General features: G+C 35.9%; 1 protein-coding gene across 2 annotated transcripts; it reads right to left on the bottom strand.

Moving 5' to 3' along the window:
* Positions 1-6,016: 6,016 nt before the first annotated feature.
* On the bottom strand, positions 6,017-13,020 carry LOC110937410 (MLO-like protein 13). 2 transcript variants are annotated; one of them, XM_022179827.2, is made up of 13 exons: positions 12,867-13,020; positions 12,411-12,468; positions 11,981-12,303; positions 10,576-10,636; positions 10,370-10,491; positions 10,210-10,284; positions 10,046-10,134; positions 9,882-9,931; positions 8,893-8,933; positions 8,588-8,782; positions 8,428-8,495; positions 6,658-6,718; positions 6,017-6,548 (listed from the first exon to the last, which is right to left on the bottom strand). In XM_022179827.2, exons 1-13 carry the CDS (start codon positions 12,987-12,989, stop codon positions 6,324-6,326), a joined length of 1,491 nt encoding a protein of 496 aa, XP_022035519.1. In that variant the 5' UTR covers positions 12,990-13,020; the 3' UTR covers positions 6,017-6,323. The 2 variants fall into 2 exon arrangements, with proteins under 2 accessions (XP_022035519.1, XP_022035520.1); XM_022179828.2 differs by lacking the exons at positions 6,017-6,548; positions 6,658-6,718 and having other exon boundaries at positions 8,424-8,495.
* Between the last annotated feature and the right edge of the window lie 2,363 nt (positions 13,021-15,383).

Here is a 15,383-nt window from a genome sequence, read left to right as displayed (position 1 = left end):
GAGGTTAACGGGGCTTAAACGTGCCAAAAATGGGCCAAAATACGTGTTTCTGAAGTGCAGGGACCAAAATTGTAAATTCTGAGCTGGGAACCTTAGGCGGGGCGCGTAAGGATTTACCAAATCCTTACGCGGGGCGCGTGAGACTGTCAGACAGATTCAATGTATCTATTTAATGCAGTTGGCCTTTCGTTCGATCAAGAGGCAATGCCCTTTCACCTAATCAAGAGCCAAGGGGCAATTTCTGACTTACCACAAGAATTTGACAAGTGTACGCTCGAGATCGCGGCACGATATTCGATAAACGATCCTAACGGTTCCACTTTTCCTATAAATACCCCCCCCCGTTTTGTGTAAAAACCCACAAGAATCAGATCTAAAGCTCTAAGTTGGAACCATTGTTTCATACCTGAGCTATTTGATCTAGATTAGCACTCGGGGACCCTCCGTAAGTCTTCTTTCGCTCTTTTATTCGGTTTTCGAGTCCGAAAGTCAACGTTTTGTTGACTTTCTGCATTGACCAGCTTATGGTCGATGCGAAGTTCATGGAACTTCATAACGTGAGCGTGATCACGATGGTTATGGTCCGTAGTGACCATACCTACTGATTACCCGTTATCTAGGCTCAGTGACGAGTCGTAGTTTCGGCCAAAATGCGCATTCTTGCGTATTTTGTAACCAAACTACTCGTGAGCATCAAAGCCGTTTGTTTTGATGCCAAACCTGTTTTCTAAACTTAGTTAAGCATGTTCTAACATGCTTAGCTCGTCACGTTTAGTATAGTGCTTATATAGGGTCGTAAGGTAAGCGATCTAAACCATCGCTTATACTTTCGAACCCGACCCATTTGGTCGATCTTTAGGATCCGACCAAACATATTAGGTGACCATAGCTATAACCTTCCGAGGTTATACCTTGTGGTCGCAATGTTAGGCGTTCCATACGCGTTCTACGCGAATGACGCGTTAGGGTGGCATAAGCTACCTCAACGGGTCGTGATGGACCGTAAGCACTTAGGTTAAGTTTCATTTTAGTATGTAGGCTTTGTTAAACCATATTACACGAGTCTCCATACTCGTTTGGTTTTCGAACCCGCGTACTGTCCGATCCTTCCGATTTGGTCCGGTATATTAACATAAGCTACCTATTAGGTGCCGTTGGTATTCCGTGATCTTTAGCATTATCTGGTTATTATACAAGGAACTCAAAGCAATCTCAGGTGAGTACATTGAACCCCTCTTTTACTGTTTTCTAAACTGTTTTGGGGTGAAACACATGTGCCTATCTGTTACTTTCATGCTTTCCTGTTTTCACATCATATACTTGCTATGTTCAATAGTACATATATAGTACATGATTTCATTGTGTTTATGCTATGTATGTCCATCGTGTGCATACTTAGCACAACACTTTACATTACATTTTCATGCTATGTATGCCCATTGTGTGCGTACTTAGTACATTGTTTTACATTACATGCTATGTATGCCCATTGTGTGCATACGTAGTACATTGTTTCACATTGCATTTCTGTTGCATATGCTCATCCAGCATATGAACACGTTATACTACATTTTGAACCGTTGTACTCTACAATACATTTCATGCTACGTACGCCCATTGTGTGCATACGTAGTACATTGTTTCACATTGCATTTCTGTTGCATATGCTCATCCAGCATATGAACACATTATTCTACATTTTGAACCGTTGTACTCTACAATACATTTCATGCTACGTACGCCCATTGTGTGCATACGTAGTACATTGTTTCACATTGCATTTCTGTTGCATATGCTCATCCAGCATATGAACACATTACACTACATTTTGAACCGTTGTAACCATTTGACTATGTGAACCGTCTTACCCCTTTAATTTCATGAACCGTCTGTAACCGTTGAACCGTGTAAACCAGTTGTATCCGTTGACATGGATTACATTTGACAATAGACATTTGACTATACATGAACATTTCTACCGTTGTTAAACATTTCATCTTGATGGTTTGGTTTGAGTAAGTGATTAAGTAACGAGGCGTGTGTAATATGATACAAGCATGGTGGATACGCCGCTGGTACTTCCTATATATAAGTGTTTGTATGGTATTACATATCGTAGCGTTATTTGAATCATTTCAATTTGAGACATATGACATTTTATACAAATAACACACTTTTCATGAGACATTGTTTTACAAACGACTTATCATATACAAACTCATTTTACATGGTTATCCGTTTAAACATGCATTGTTCTCTTATTTATACATATCATTTGATCTTACCGTTTTTCAAATGATTTACAAGACAAAGCAAAATACGAGGTTCATGACTAAACATTTTCTCAAACTCAAGTCATGAATTCCGTTTTCACAAAACCAATGTATCTCACAGGCATTTTTATGCTGACGTACCTATTTTCACATGTGTTTTCAGGAGATGATGCATAGGACTTATCAAGACATACTTAGGCGGACCTGTGCCTTAGTGACTTAAAACGAGACAAGAACTAGTTAATTTATGTTATGTACACTTTGATTCTTGTTCAGACAATGTAAACTTTCATGTTTGATTTATAAAACGAAACTTCATTTGCCATGGATTTGAAACAATTGATTCTGTTACAACACTCCCCGACGTTTCCGCCACGTTTTGTATGTTCTACGTGGTCGGGGTGTGACAGTGATCGCCAGAAAAACTACGCAGATAAGCGTAGGAAGCCATTGGAATTTCAGGTCGGGGACCGGGTTTTACTTAAAGTCTCACCCTGGAAGGGTGTGGTTAGTTTTGGTAAAAGAGGAAAACTCGGTGCAGTGCACAATGTATTTCATGTGTCGAATCTGAAGAAGTGCCTATCAGATGAGACCCTCATAATTCCTTTAAGAAACTCACTATCGACGAGCGGTTGCAGTTCGTCGAGGAGCCTGTAGAAATCACGGACCGGGATGTTAAGGTCCTCAAACACAAGAGAATCCCTCTTGTTCGAGTTCGTTGGAACTCCTGACGTGGCCCAGAGTACACCTGGGAACGCGAAGACCTGATGACAGAAAAGTACCCCTAATTATTCAAAACCAATGCAACCACTACCGAGACTGAAGCTACTACTACTGAATTTCGGGACGAAATTCCAAATCAACGGGGGGATGATGTGACACCCCAGGAAAACCAGTGAACGATATAACTTACCTAGCTTCCTCAGTGAGTGCGTACCAAATTTCGGGACAAAATTTCTTTTAAGTTGGGGATAATGTGACAACTCGAATTTCCAAGATTTCTATTTCGCATTTATTGCACGTTCATGTGAGATTTCTATTTCGCATTTATTGCACGTTCATGTATTGTTTAGCTGTTTATTTGCACAATTGATTGCTATAGAATTGTATACGTTTTGATACAATGAAGTGTATTGTGTGATTTTGCATGACTACTTGTTAATTGTGATAGACTTGTCAAATATGTGAACTTGGTGGTGAAACTGTGAAATTGATTGAGATGGTGTACCTTTGTAAAATAGAATAATTGAGGGTGTGAAGAGTTATTAGTGAAACCTAAATCATACTTAACCCTAATTCCATTTCACTAATCATTTTCACAAAAACCAAAGCACGTACATTCACTTTCTCTAGCAATCATCATCACCATCATCATTGGCACAAGATAATCATCACTCTTGATTACTCTTTCTCTAGGATCATCACAAGGTAATTGTTTAATCATTGTTGTGATTAATTGTTGATTGTTTGATTGCTTTCACTTCTTGATTCTTGTGAATTCTTGTAAACCCTAGTCTCTATATTATGCTCCTGTGTTTTGATTGAGGTTGATTATTGTGATGTGAAGATGATTAATCATATAATCAGTTGCCTGATGATTTTTGATGCGTAATATGTAGACATAACGACTGTTATTTTGAGCAGCGTAATGCAAACGTATGAACCTAGGGTTTTTGGATCGTATGAATGAAAGCTGTAACTGACGCTTGATTCTGTGCAAGAATTAGGGTTTAGGCATTATTGTTAGTCAGAGTTTTGGAATGTTATGCATGTCCGAGTTCTTTTGTGAACATGACTTGAAGTCCGAGTTCTTAAACATATGTTATGGTCCGAGTTTAGTGCCACCCTTATAGCCCGACCTTTGGTTTAGGTCCGAGGTTCCTCACATATGTACGTCCGAGTTTCATGAGGACTTTAGTCCGATCTTTAAAAACAAAGCAAAGGGGTCCGAGGTTGTGCAAAAGGGGACCCTTGATCCGAGTTTCTTGAATTGTTTGGTCCGAGTTTCATGTGATTGATATTGATCCGAGTTTCTTGAATTGTTTGGTCCGAGTTTCATGTGATTGTTTGGTCCGAGTTTCATGTGATTGATATTGGTCCGAGTTTCTTGAATTGTTTGGTCCGAGTTTCATGTGATTGATATTGGTCCGAGTTTGTGCTAATGGGGGGAAGGGAGTCCGACCTTGAAATAAGATGTGATCCGAGTTTAATGGTATTACACATGTCCGAGTTTCAAACCAAGACATTGTCCGACCTTGTTTGGGCCATAGTGGTCCGAGTTTGAGGAAGGGGGGGGGGGGCTGCCCCTCATGTCCGACTTTATAGATGTAATTTGTCCGAGGTTTGGCTTGCTCATGTTCGAGTTATGCTTTGATGTTATGTTCAAGTTCTATGCTAGGATTGTGGATTCAATAACTTGTTAACCCTGTTACTTTAGTAACATCATTAGTTTAGTAATTATGTGTATATGTTAACCCCATTATGTCCATTAAGATATATACGTTAACCCTGTTAGTATCCCATTTATATGGTTAAACTCTGTCAAATTAATTATGCAACTCCGTTAAGTTGTAAATTCTGTGTAAATGTGATGTTTCTGTTAAGTATATTAACAGTGGCAACTAGGTTAACGTCTACGTTAGATTAAACTATGTAATCAAGGACGCGACGTATGAATTATGTGAATACGATTAACTGTTTACATGATGTATGATTATATGTGTATAATCGTATGATACTGAATGCAACTATATGATTCTACATGCGTGAACATTTTATGTAATATCATCGTGTACACAATAAACACACAAAGCACCGTTGCTTGAATATCGAGGATTGTAAACCCTAATTGAATGAATCATGTGCAATGCATCCTAGGTCGTGTGTAACGGACTTAGAGATTAATAAACCCTAGAAGCAATAACATACCGAGCAAACCAAGGTGAGTTCACACAGCCAAGGCATGGGGTTCCCAGGGTGGGAATGGGATTGGATTACTTTATTGTACGTACTCAGCTGATAGAACCTAATGATACGAATACAACTAGACTAGTAACACTTATTGAACTGATCTTCGCACACCTGCCAAGGGTTGGCCGCGATATTATGACTGACTTCGCACACCTGCCTTTGGAAGGCCGCGAACTGTAACTTACTAATCTTCGCACACCTGCCTGGTAGGCCGCAATACAGATAAACCTAGTCTAGAATACTCGGGATGAACATTCCCCTAATATCTTCGCATACCTGCCTGGGAGGCCGTGATGGAAACTAATACGATACACGACATAACGAACGAACATACTACTACTCACACTATACTATTACTGAACTGTAAACTGTGAAATCGCTCAACTAGTTGTTGATCATCTGTTACATGCCTTGCAGGTCGTTAGATACTTATGGAGCTTGCACAGGGAGGAGCAGGTCGTTGTGGAGCATGGATTATGTTTTGAAACTTATTGAACTTATGTTACACATTTGGGTTTTCGTACTTATGCTTCCGCTATACTTTAAAACTATGATTATGTTTGAACACCTATCACATTGAATGACGGGTTTACATTTATTATACTTGGTATTAATTACATGTTCGATATGATTGGTGGCTTGATCCTGGTCAGTCACGCTCCCAAGCGGTGCTACTCCGCGGGTGGATTTTGGGGGTGTGACAATCACAGGCTATTTTCACATGGCTCAAATATTATTTGCATTTGTTGAGGGTTAATTCAATGTACGTGACGTTCTAAAAAAATATATATATTAAATCTACACTCCTTTTGCATGTATGACAACAGAATTGCTCTCTACATTATTGAATCTAATTCTAATCCTCTTTCTATAAACACACCGAACACATATGATATCCACCAAGAAATACATTGGCTATATATTGGAAATGTTCGTTCTTACCATTAGATGGTTGACTTATTAAATAAGCCCTAGGGCAAATAATAATTTAATGTATGATATCCACCAAGTATGCTTTCTCAAGCCTCTAATCTCATTAAGCGTTACATGAGCTTAGTATTGCTTCTCTCAAGTGGCCGGTTAAACTTGTTCTGGAAGATGATGAGTATTTGACAGCTCTAGCACCGAGGTTGTAATTCCTTCATCGATTGTAATTTCGTCGTTAACTTGTGGCTGAATCTGTAACCTGTCGGTGTGACTTCGGGTACTGGATTTCGAGTCTGGCCGTCCCCTATCTCCTACCCACTCGCCAATGAGATTAAGCGAAAACTGGTTGAAAACACTTGGTTTGAACATGCTTCCCATCTGTCATGCATAATATATCCAAGTCACATGCATAATATATCCAAGTCACATCAATATGCTATTTGTTCATACTTTTAAAAATAAAGTTACTTATTATATATAAGCATACCTGGGATACAATAGCATACAAAGGTAAGGTGCTGTAGCTACAAAGTACTTGAACAATTGCCCTACACAAGTACTCAAATCCATACTAATATTAATATATATAGTTATAGATTATACAAAGTACTTGAACAATTGCCCTACACAAGTATCCAAAATTCTAAACCTCACTTTCAAACCCGGCCATGTGTTTATTTTCATGTATATGTCGGTATAAATTAAAGTTAATTTATGTTTGGCGTAAATTTTCCCCGAAAATAAGTTGGGTCAAATATAATATGTTCTTATGCTTAGTACTATGCACATTTTAAGTTCGTCTATGTTTTGACGTACTTAAGTTTTGTTTTTCTTTCCTGCACTTTATTGTTGTTTTACTTTTCTTTCTCTTTAATGTTTTAGTTTTATGTTCCTTTTTCTTAAAGTTATATTTAAGATTGCGTTTACGTTTAAATATACAATTAATTTAAAATCAGTACGTCTCGCTGTCCAAATTTTATTTTTATGGTTTTCGGTTAATGTAAAACATATTTCGATATTCTTTTGAGTATATTTGTTTTGGTTGGTATACTGGACCAAAATAGATATCGATCGAAACCCCATATCATAACATGCGTAATCTTATGAGTTATATACAATTATTAAAGTTTTCTATTAAAAAATATTAGATTAAGATGATTTCCATGTACGTTTGGGGGCATTTTTACTCAAATAGTGATTTTGATAAGAATATAATTTGAGATAAAATATTAGTTAAAGTTTAATTTAATTTAATGTAATTATTTGTTTTGATAATAAGAAGATATATTAGTTGAAGTTTAATTTAATGTAATGTAATTATTTGTTTTGATAATTAGAAGATATGATTAGGCATGTTTCATTTGTAACTATTCTTATTATTATATATTGTTCTGCATAGTTAATTAATAATACATAAGGACTTCCAAGGTTTTATAAGGGCTCTAAATGAATTTAATGTTCAGTGAACAGTTCGTGAATCGTTTGACGAGATGTTTATTTATATTCGTTCGTTTAGTATATGAATGAATACGAACAAGAAATTTCGTTAATTAAGTTAAACGGACGAACATGAACAGAGGTTGCGTTCGTTCGTTTATGTTCGTGAACGTTTGGTAATGTGTTCATTTATATTCGTGAGTGTTCGATAATGAGTTTATGTTCGCTCATTAATGTTTATTTGTGTTCGTTCGTTTAAAGGTTTTTATATGTTGTACTTTGTTTAATTTTTTTAGTTTTAAAATTTTTGAAACTCTAGTTATCTTATATGTCTCTTACAACATCCCTCATTTCACTATTTTAATTTAGTTTGTGTTAATCATATTTTTGATAATCATGTTAATTGTGTTCCGATAATTATGTTAAGTGTTTATTTATTTTTTACGGATTCTTCATAATGTTTGTGATGAAAATGCGTATTTTATTCTAGAATGAATATATATTGTATTCATTTGTGTTCATAAAAAGCCGTCTGTGTTCATTTATGTTCATGAACATTTGTTAGAGCTCATTTGCATATTTTAAGTATTCGTGAACAGTTCACGAACATGTTAGTTTAGTTTCCTTAATGAACAAACACGAACAAGAAATCTCGTTCGGTAAGTGTTCGTGAACAGTTCATGAACAAGCTAGGTACTTAACAAACGGACACGAACAAGGCCTTTTTTGTGTTCGTTCAATTCGTTTACAACCCTAGTTTTCATTATTATTCTATAAGTATATTTATCACTAATGCATGTTTAACTTCAGTGAGACTTACCCGAGAACCAGTTTCGTGACAATGTAGCCCACTTTCTCCATCACGCAAGAGTCGAAGCCATACGTGGTCTGTGTAACATTTACCAAAAATTAGATGAAAACATTACTGCATTCTTAAAAAAAAAACATTGGCTTTTTGAATAAATATATCATACACGTACCCAAACCCAAAAGAAGAAGCCGATCTCGAATGAGTTTTGAAACAAGATGAAGTGAATCAAGTAAATGATGACTTTAGGGCTGTTGCACCAGAAATGATCATCAGAAGGTTTTACTGCTTCTTCGCTTTTCTCAACAACATCTCTTGCTAATCGTGTAATAATGTGCTCCAGATGAGCTCCCACGAGCAGAAGAAGCTGTCATGTTAATCACCAACCCGACCCATTCAATACAATGACATGTTACCTACGATAATGCAATAATATTTCATATGATATCTCAAGAAATTGTCCATATACAAACTTACAATGAGTGGCAAAAACGACAACCAAAAGTATGTGTACCAACCTGCATTTCATAAACAAATCCGCTAAACTTTTTTTTTCGGAATGATGTATATTTAGTCGTTATATATAAGGTAAATTCTCGCCAATGATCTCTAGATCAAGTGGTGGAGGACTTGCATTTCTCTTGAGAGTTGCAGGTTCAACTCCCACTTGGTGCCGAGTGAGGCACTGGTGGGCAATGACAGGAGACGCAGGGAAACCTGGGTTGGATCCTTGAGTCAAACGGGTTTTACCGGTAATTTCACTGTCGTGCCTACAGACAGGTGGGTTACCGGGTTTTCCCCGGAATTGGAGGTGGACTTGGGTTACTCTCGGAGTACTCCTTTGTCCAGTGGGTGCCCCGAGAGTGCTCGAGATTGATTCTCTTGGCCGTTAAGAAAAATATAGGTAAATTCTCATATTTAGTTTGGTTTTGATGAAGAATGATGTTTAGTTTGAGATCGACAAAACATTATATTACTCTTTTTTTGGTCAAACATACAAAAGTGTTTGGTTTGAGTTGAAAAAAAAAAAGGCTTCTTAGGTTTGTTTTAATACATGTTCGGTTTATATATATCCTTTGATAATATTTGTATATTAAGATTTGTATCCTTTATATAAATAAAGAACTGTTAAGTTGTTTTAAACTAACAACCCTTTTTTAAACCATCAGCAACTCATATTCGGTAAACTCATAAAACCTCACTAATACTCTACTAACCGACGAAATCAACATCTGCTCAAGATTTAATTAAGGTGTCACTCAAAAGTGTTGAAAAATCAGGTCCACTAAGCTTCAAGTATCAAAGGTGTAGATAGGGGCGTATAAGGTTGTTATTTAAGAAAAATGTAAAATGTATACGATGTCAAAAGATGACATTTTAAGACTAATGTGTATATAAATGTTTGTATACGGGTCGCACTAATATAATTGATCAGTGGATATTAAGAATTACACTAGTATACTTACCACTAATGTTGAGTAGCAAAAAGATCACAACAAAGAGCCACAAATACCAACTGTCGATATATAACAAGTTTAACATAACTGTTAGTTAAAATTATGCATTATAAATACGTTTATTAGAAAATTAAGAAAAAAAAATCAAAATTTGGTCGAAAGAGTAGGAATACCTAATGCCAACAATTCTCTTAAAATCATACTCCAGTGTTCGTAACATGTACTTGTAAAAATCAAAATTTGGGTTCCCGGGACAATGTTCCTACACAAAATGAAATCACAACAAATAATAATTTGGAAGTCATAAAAGAGTAACAAAAGAGTTACAATTATTTACCTTTATGAAACCTGATCTTAGTGCAATATAATCTGCCTTGGTCACTGATCCATAAAATTGCTTGAAAAATGACACCTGCAAAACAATAGGGTATTCAAAATGGTTATGTATAATTTAAAGTGACATTCATATTTAAACCGTTAAGAAGTAGTAGACTCACTATCCATCTCAGCACTGGCAACTTCCTGTAATGCCCGATAAGCCGTTGCTGCGTGAAAAATTGTGTATGATGAAGATGATGCTGATGGTGATGATGAGGAAGATGAGGAAGATGAAAATGACCTAGAACAAAAGAATTGTTGATAAAGATGACAATGCCATTGAAACAAGAAGATGGAATAAAAAGAAAGAAAGAAAGAATGTTACTAGTTCTGGCTTGGCCTTCCGGAACCTTGAGGGAGTCCTCCCAACGCTTCCACTCCTTTATCTACACGATATATTTAAGATTAACTTAAAGGGAAAATCAGGAAAATTTCCATTTAGAGCAAACACTTGTGATTGGGTGGATGGTCAAATAGTCACTTCCGAAGCAAAAATAAATAAATAAATAAATAAATAAATAAATAAATAAATAAATAAATAAAAAAGTAAATAACTTAAGGCCCAGCTGTTAAAATCTTTCTCGTCAGTTAAACAAGAAGGTCGTGCAATTTTCTAGTAGGGTTGACGTGTGACTTGTTGCTCGATTTTTGAGACCAAGCCGTGCAAATGTCATTTTAAGGACAAAACGGGGTACCCACCTTATGCCTAAGGTGGGCGGACGCATCACTTGAAAAGAAAAAAATAAGTGCTAAATTCCTGATAAAATCACGACCGCATCCTTTGAAAATTTCGTCCGCCCACTTTAAAAAAAAAATTTATGAATTTATAAAATGTAAACACCGATTTTTTTTTTAAATACAACTTAATTAATTTTTCACTTAACTAATTAACTTTCACTTAACTAATTAACTTTCACTTAACCCAATTAAGTTTCCCTTAACCTTTAACCTATTAAACTCCATAACCCAAACCCGACCCAATCTAATAATCTAATTTGACCTAAAATATAATAACCCAACCCACCCTTCTTTCTCATTCTCTCGTCCCGCTCTTTATTTTGTGATCCCAGACCTATGACACTAACAACAACGCACAACAGGTCTTTATCAGACAGCAACAACTTCGGATTCCGCCGAAGAATAGTAAATTCTGGCCATCAAACTCACGAAAACAACATCTCCATCACTTTTTCTGGGAATGGTTCGATTATTTTATGGTTTTCTTGTTTTATTTGAATTTTTAGGAGAAATAAAATTATTATATAAATTTAAAATTTTAGTTGTTTTGTCGTTATTTGAAACTTTAGTTGGCTGATTTTTTTTTTGTTTTAGTTAAGGTTTAATGTATTTAAATGGTTAGTTACAAGAAATCAACAATTAAAAATAGGGCTTGATTTCAAATTTAAAAATTATGAATTCAGGTGGTAATTGTTATAAGTTTTTAATGATTATATAAATTTTAGTTTGATTTTTTTTTTGTTTTACATGACCTGACCCAACTCGAACCGACCTGATACGGCCCGATATGAATCAAGAGGTCTAAAATCTTTAAAAATATTTCGCACCCCATGAAAAAAATTATGGTTACACAGTAAGTTTGCATGAGGTCTTTTCATTAGGTTATACTTTCGTGTCAAAAGGGTTATATATTTTAAACAGTTGGTCAAGTAATACTTAGTAAAAAGCTAAGTCAAAATGACAATGTTAGCGAAGATGAAGTAGAACATTACTTTGGCAACCCCAAGGACCATTGTAGTAGCACAGAATATAACATGCACAACTGCCAAAACGAAGATAAATATGTGAAGCTGGTGCAGTCCTTCTAACGAGACCAATGGCACCTTTCCCTTGTGTGCACAAATCTGTACTCCAGGATCTTCCGACAGAAGATGTCGCCCATAGCTGAAGTTAAGATGTTCGGTTGTGGAAGGAGTCGCTTCCTTCAGTTTGCAAGGGAGCATGTAATTTGCAAGATGTGTTGGAATGCATATTTTGCTTATCATACGTTGAGAAACCGTCAGTAATAATGATATGAACCCCAACAGCATCAACTCTGATTTAAAAACACGTACAGATTAATACAAATTGTGTAGTTTTTTGGTTTAATTTGAACATAAAAAACTTAGAGTTAACTTTTTATATATCTTGTTGTGAACAAACCTTCTTGTAGTTTTTGCAAGGCCTCGTATAGAGCATCTTGCCCTTTTCGCTTTAACATCTACGTAAACATTTCAACACAAAACTCAATTTTAGTGAATGGGTAACTTAATATATTTATCATCTTAATTTTAGAGGATTTTCATATTAAATATATCCCTTTTTTTACGAAAAATAATGTTATCACTTTATCTCATTTTTCGATATATGGATAAAATTTTGGGATAGAAATAGAAAAAAATAATAAAAAGACATAAATAAAACTTATTTTTAGCTAAAGTATAAAGATGGCGATGAGAAATCCAATAAATACTTTTTAGTTGTGATATATTTTTACTTAGGCTAAACGTGCTCTCATATATCAAACGTTACTCATAAGAGGGTCCATCAAGTACATGAGAAAGGAATACATTTAGTAACACATATAATATATATATAATATTGGGTGGTTAGTGGTACCTTGCCAAGATGATGAAGACCGCGCTCCGCAAGCAGAGAGATGAGTACCATGATGGAACAGACCACTGCGACAACCCATGTCGGTGTGTACTCCAAAGATCTCGATTCAATAGCTTCTGCCATGTTTGCCTCGGATAAATGGAAATGGAGTGGAAGGGAGCTTCGTCATTTGATTAATTAATGGTGTGCATTGGATTGGAGATTAGGCAAAGAATGTCTGATGTTGAAGTTGATGGTGACCAAGTAAAGAACAAAACTTTTTCGGTTGCTTCTTTTTAATTCTTTTTTCAACTTGTATTTCAAAGTAATCATGTTTTTTTTTTCTTTTTTCTTTAAAGAGAATGTTGGATATATAACTTGAGCTAGGTTACATGGTCTTTCCATCATAAATGATGAGAGTATATTACGATGTGATTTCAGAAATCATAGGTAATCACATAAAGTATTGGTTTAGTCCACATATTCGCCAACCCATAAGCAGTTTGTTCGTTTTTGCAAATTGTTGCTTCTTAATAAGGGAGGGGATACCTTACTTCATTACTCCAAGTACTCAATAAAACTATTAAAATTAATTATATATCTCGTTTATATCAATGACTTATAAAAAAAATTAAATGTGTATTTTATTACTTACACATACATAATAAATATTGCTATAAGTATGTAGTACATATAAATTCAGTTGATATCCATATCAGTTTCGTTATTATTGTTTCTATTATGTTTGTTGTTTTTTCTCTGCATATATACAATTGGGCTGAGTTATCTGCATATATACAATTGGGCTGTTGTGTTTGGGCTGATGCGAGAATGGGCTTGGAGCTGATTAAGTGAGAAATATACGAATGGGCTTGGATACGAATGGGATTGGCTGGCTTCGCATATATGTAAGTGAGAGAAATATCTCTCAACTAGACTTCAATATTATTGCTCTTCTTTCATCTGTTCTTCTCTCGTTTTTTGAGCTGGTTAGGGTTTTCACATGTATCTCAGATTCATCTTGAATCTGAGTTTAGTTTAAGTGTTTCCTATTAATCAGTTAGTGATTATCTTGTTGATAATCTGATCGAGTGAGTTTGTTGTGAGGAACACTGTGAGAGATTTTGTTCTTGTAATCTGTAAGAAGACTGTTCAGATGGTTAATAATAACTTGGTTTGGTATTCATAATTTCTTTGATAGTTCTGTGAAGATCCTTGTTTTCGTAACATGGTATCAGAGCCACAAGGGCTCTTGGGGTAATCTTTGAAGATTTAGGGTTTCTGATCGTTGTCCGCTGTGTTTTGTGGTTAGATTTGGTTCAGATCTACTCGATTGTGAATCAGAGACATAGAACCTTGGTAGTACTAGCATCTGCCGGTTCAGATCTGGGAGTTTGGGTTTCTTCTTGACGGAAAATTGCTGGTTGATTCCTTTCCGGTGTTCTTGGCAGCTTATCAAGGTGAAGAGTCTTGTTGGTCTTTACAACTCTAGAAAGCTGTGAGGCAAACAAACAGATTATTGTTGTTCTTTGGTTTTCTGATTGGATCTGTGTAACCCTAGAAGGTTACAGGATCGGTCTTGTTTGTTGCGCAAACCTGTGAGCTTGTTCCAATCTGTCTTCTCCTTTATTATTTTTTTGTTTGTGACTTTATTGTTGTAGTTGTTGATACCGGGGTAGTGATTTGTGCAAAATGTAACATATAAATTACATCAAATGAGGCATAAAACTAACTCTTTTTTAGTACTAATGTTGGAAAAAGTGTGTTTTTGTCTTCCTTTTGAATTTACAGGACCAAATGAGCTTAAACAAGCAAAAGGAACAAATATACAGCAAAAACCAATATAAATACAAAGAAAATGAATAAACGTGACATGCCCGACCCCACGACAGCATTCCCAAAGGCAAAAACAAGAAACAGAAGACTGACCACGGGGCCGTGCCCACTGGACACGGGGGCGTGGTCAGCTACCTGCAGAAAAGACAAAGTTGTGGAAGCTTCTACGCCTACCACGGGGGTGTGCCCAGCTCAGCACGGGGCGTGGTCAACGCTAAGATACGCAGAATCTTGCAAAATCTTGGTAATACAGATACGCTTCTGCACGCGGTGTGATATCTGTGTCACTTCAAGCATCAAACAAATACCAAATCAATGAAATATTGTGTTTCATACTTGGGATTTGTATAAATATGTGTATTATATGCACATATCAATTCTCGTTCGATTTCGAGCTTTAAATCGCTTTCTAGAAGGTTATACGCGAACTGATGCGTGAATGTAATCAGTTTAATGCAACAAACACTCCGGAACAGTGACATAGGCTTAACATACCTTAAATAACCATTACCTAACTTAGAAATAAGTTTTGGAGGGTTTGGTGTGTCGAAATCAAGTTTATTCGATCGCATGGACTATTTGCATCAAACTACAAAAGTCTGCTGATTCGTATGGTGTCGAACCTTCCGGAACTTGATCATAAGTTAAATATGCCCTAAATATCCTTTATATATCTTAGAAATAGGCTTTGAGGTGTTTGGT

The sequence above is a fragment of the Helianthus annuus genome, chromosome 4, assembly GCF_002127325.2.
Source record: "Helianthus annuus cultivar XRQ/B chromosome 4, HanXRQr2.0-SUNRISE, whole genome shotgun sequence".
NCBI lineage: Eukaryota > Viridiplantae > Streptophyta > Magnoliopsida > Asterales > Asteraceae > Helianthus > Helianthus annuus.
Note: the sequence above shows the minus strand (reverse complement) of the source record. Positions and strands in the feature narration are given on the sequence as shown.

What these genes read in the sequence shown, in the direction of transcription:
- LOC110937410 (XM_022179827.2), bottom strand. Translation starts at nt 12,989, where the DNA reads ATGGCAGAAGCTATTGAATCGAGATCTTTGGAGTACACACCGACATGG. An exon ending in CTTGCAAAAACTACAAGAAG is followed by an intron (nt 12,304 to 12,410) that starts GTTTGTTCACAA and finishes TTTTTAAATCAG; the next exon opens with AGTTGATGCTGTTGGGGTTC. An exon ending in GGAAGGCCAAGCCAGAACTA is followed by an intron (nt 10,492 to 10,575) that starts GTAACATTCTTT and finishes CTTTTGTTCTAG; the next exon opens with GTCATTTTCATCTTCCTCAT.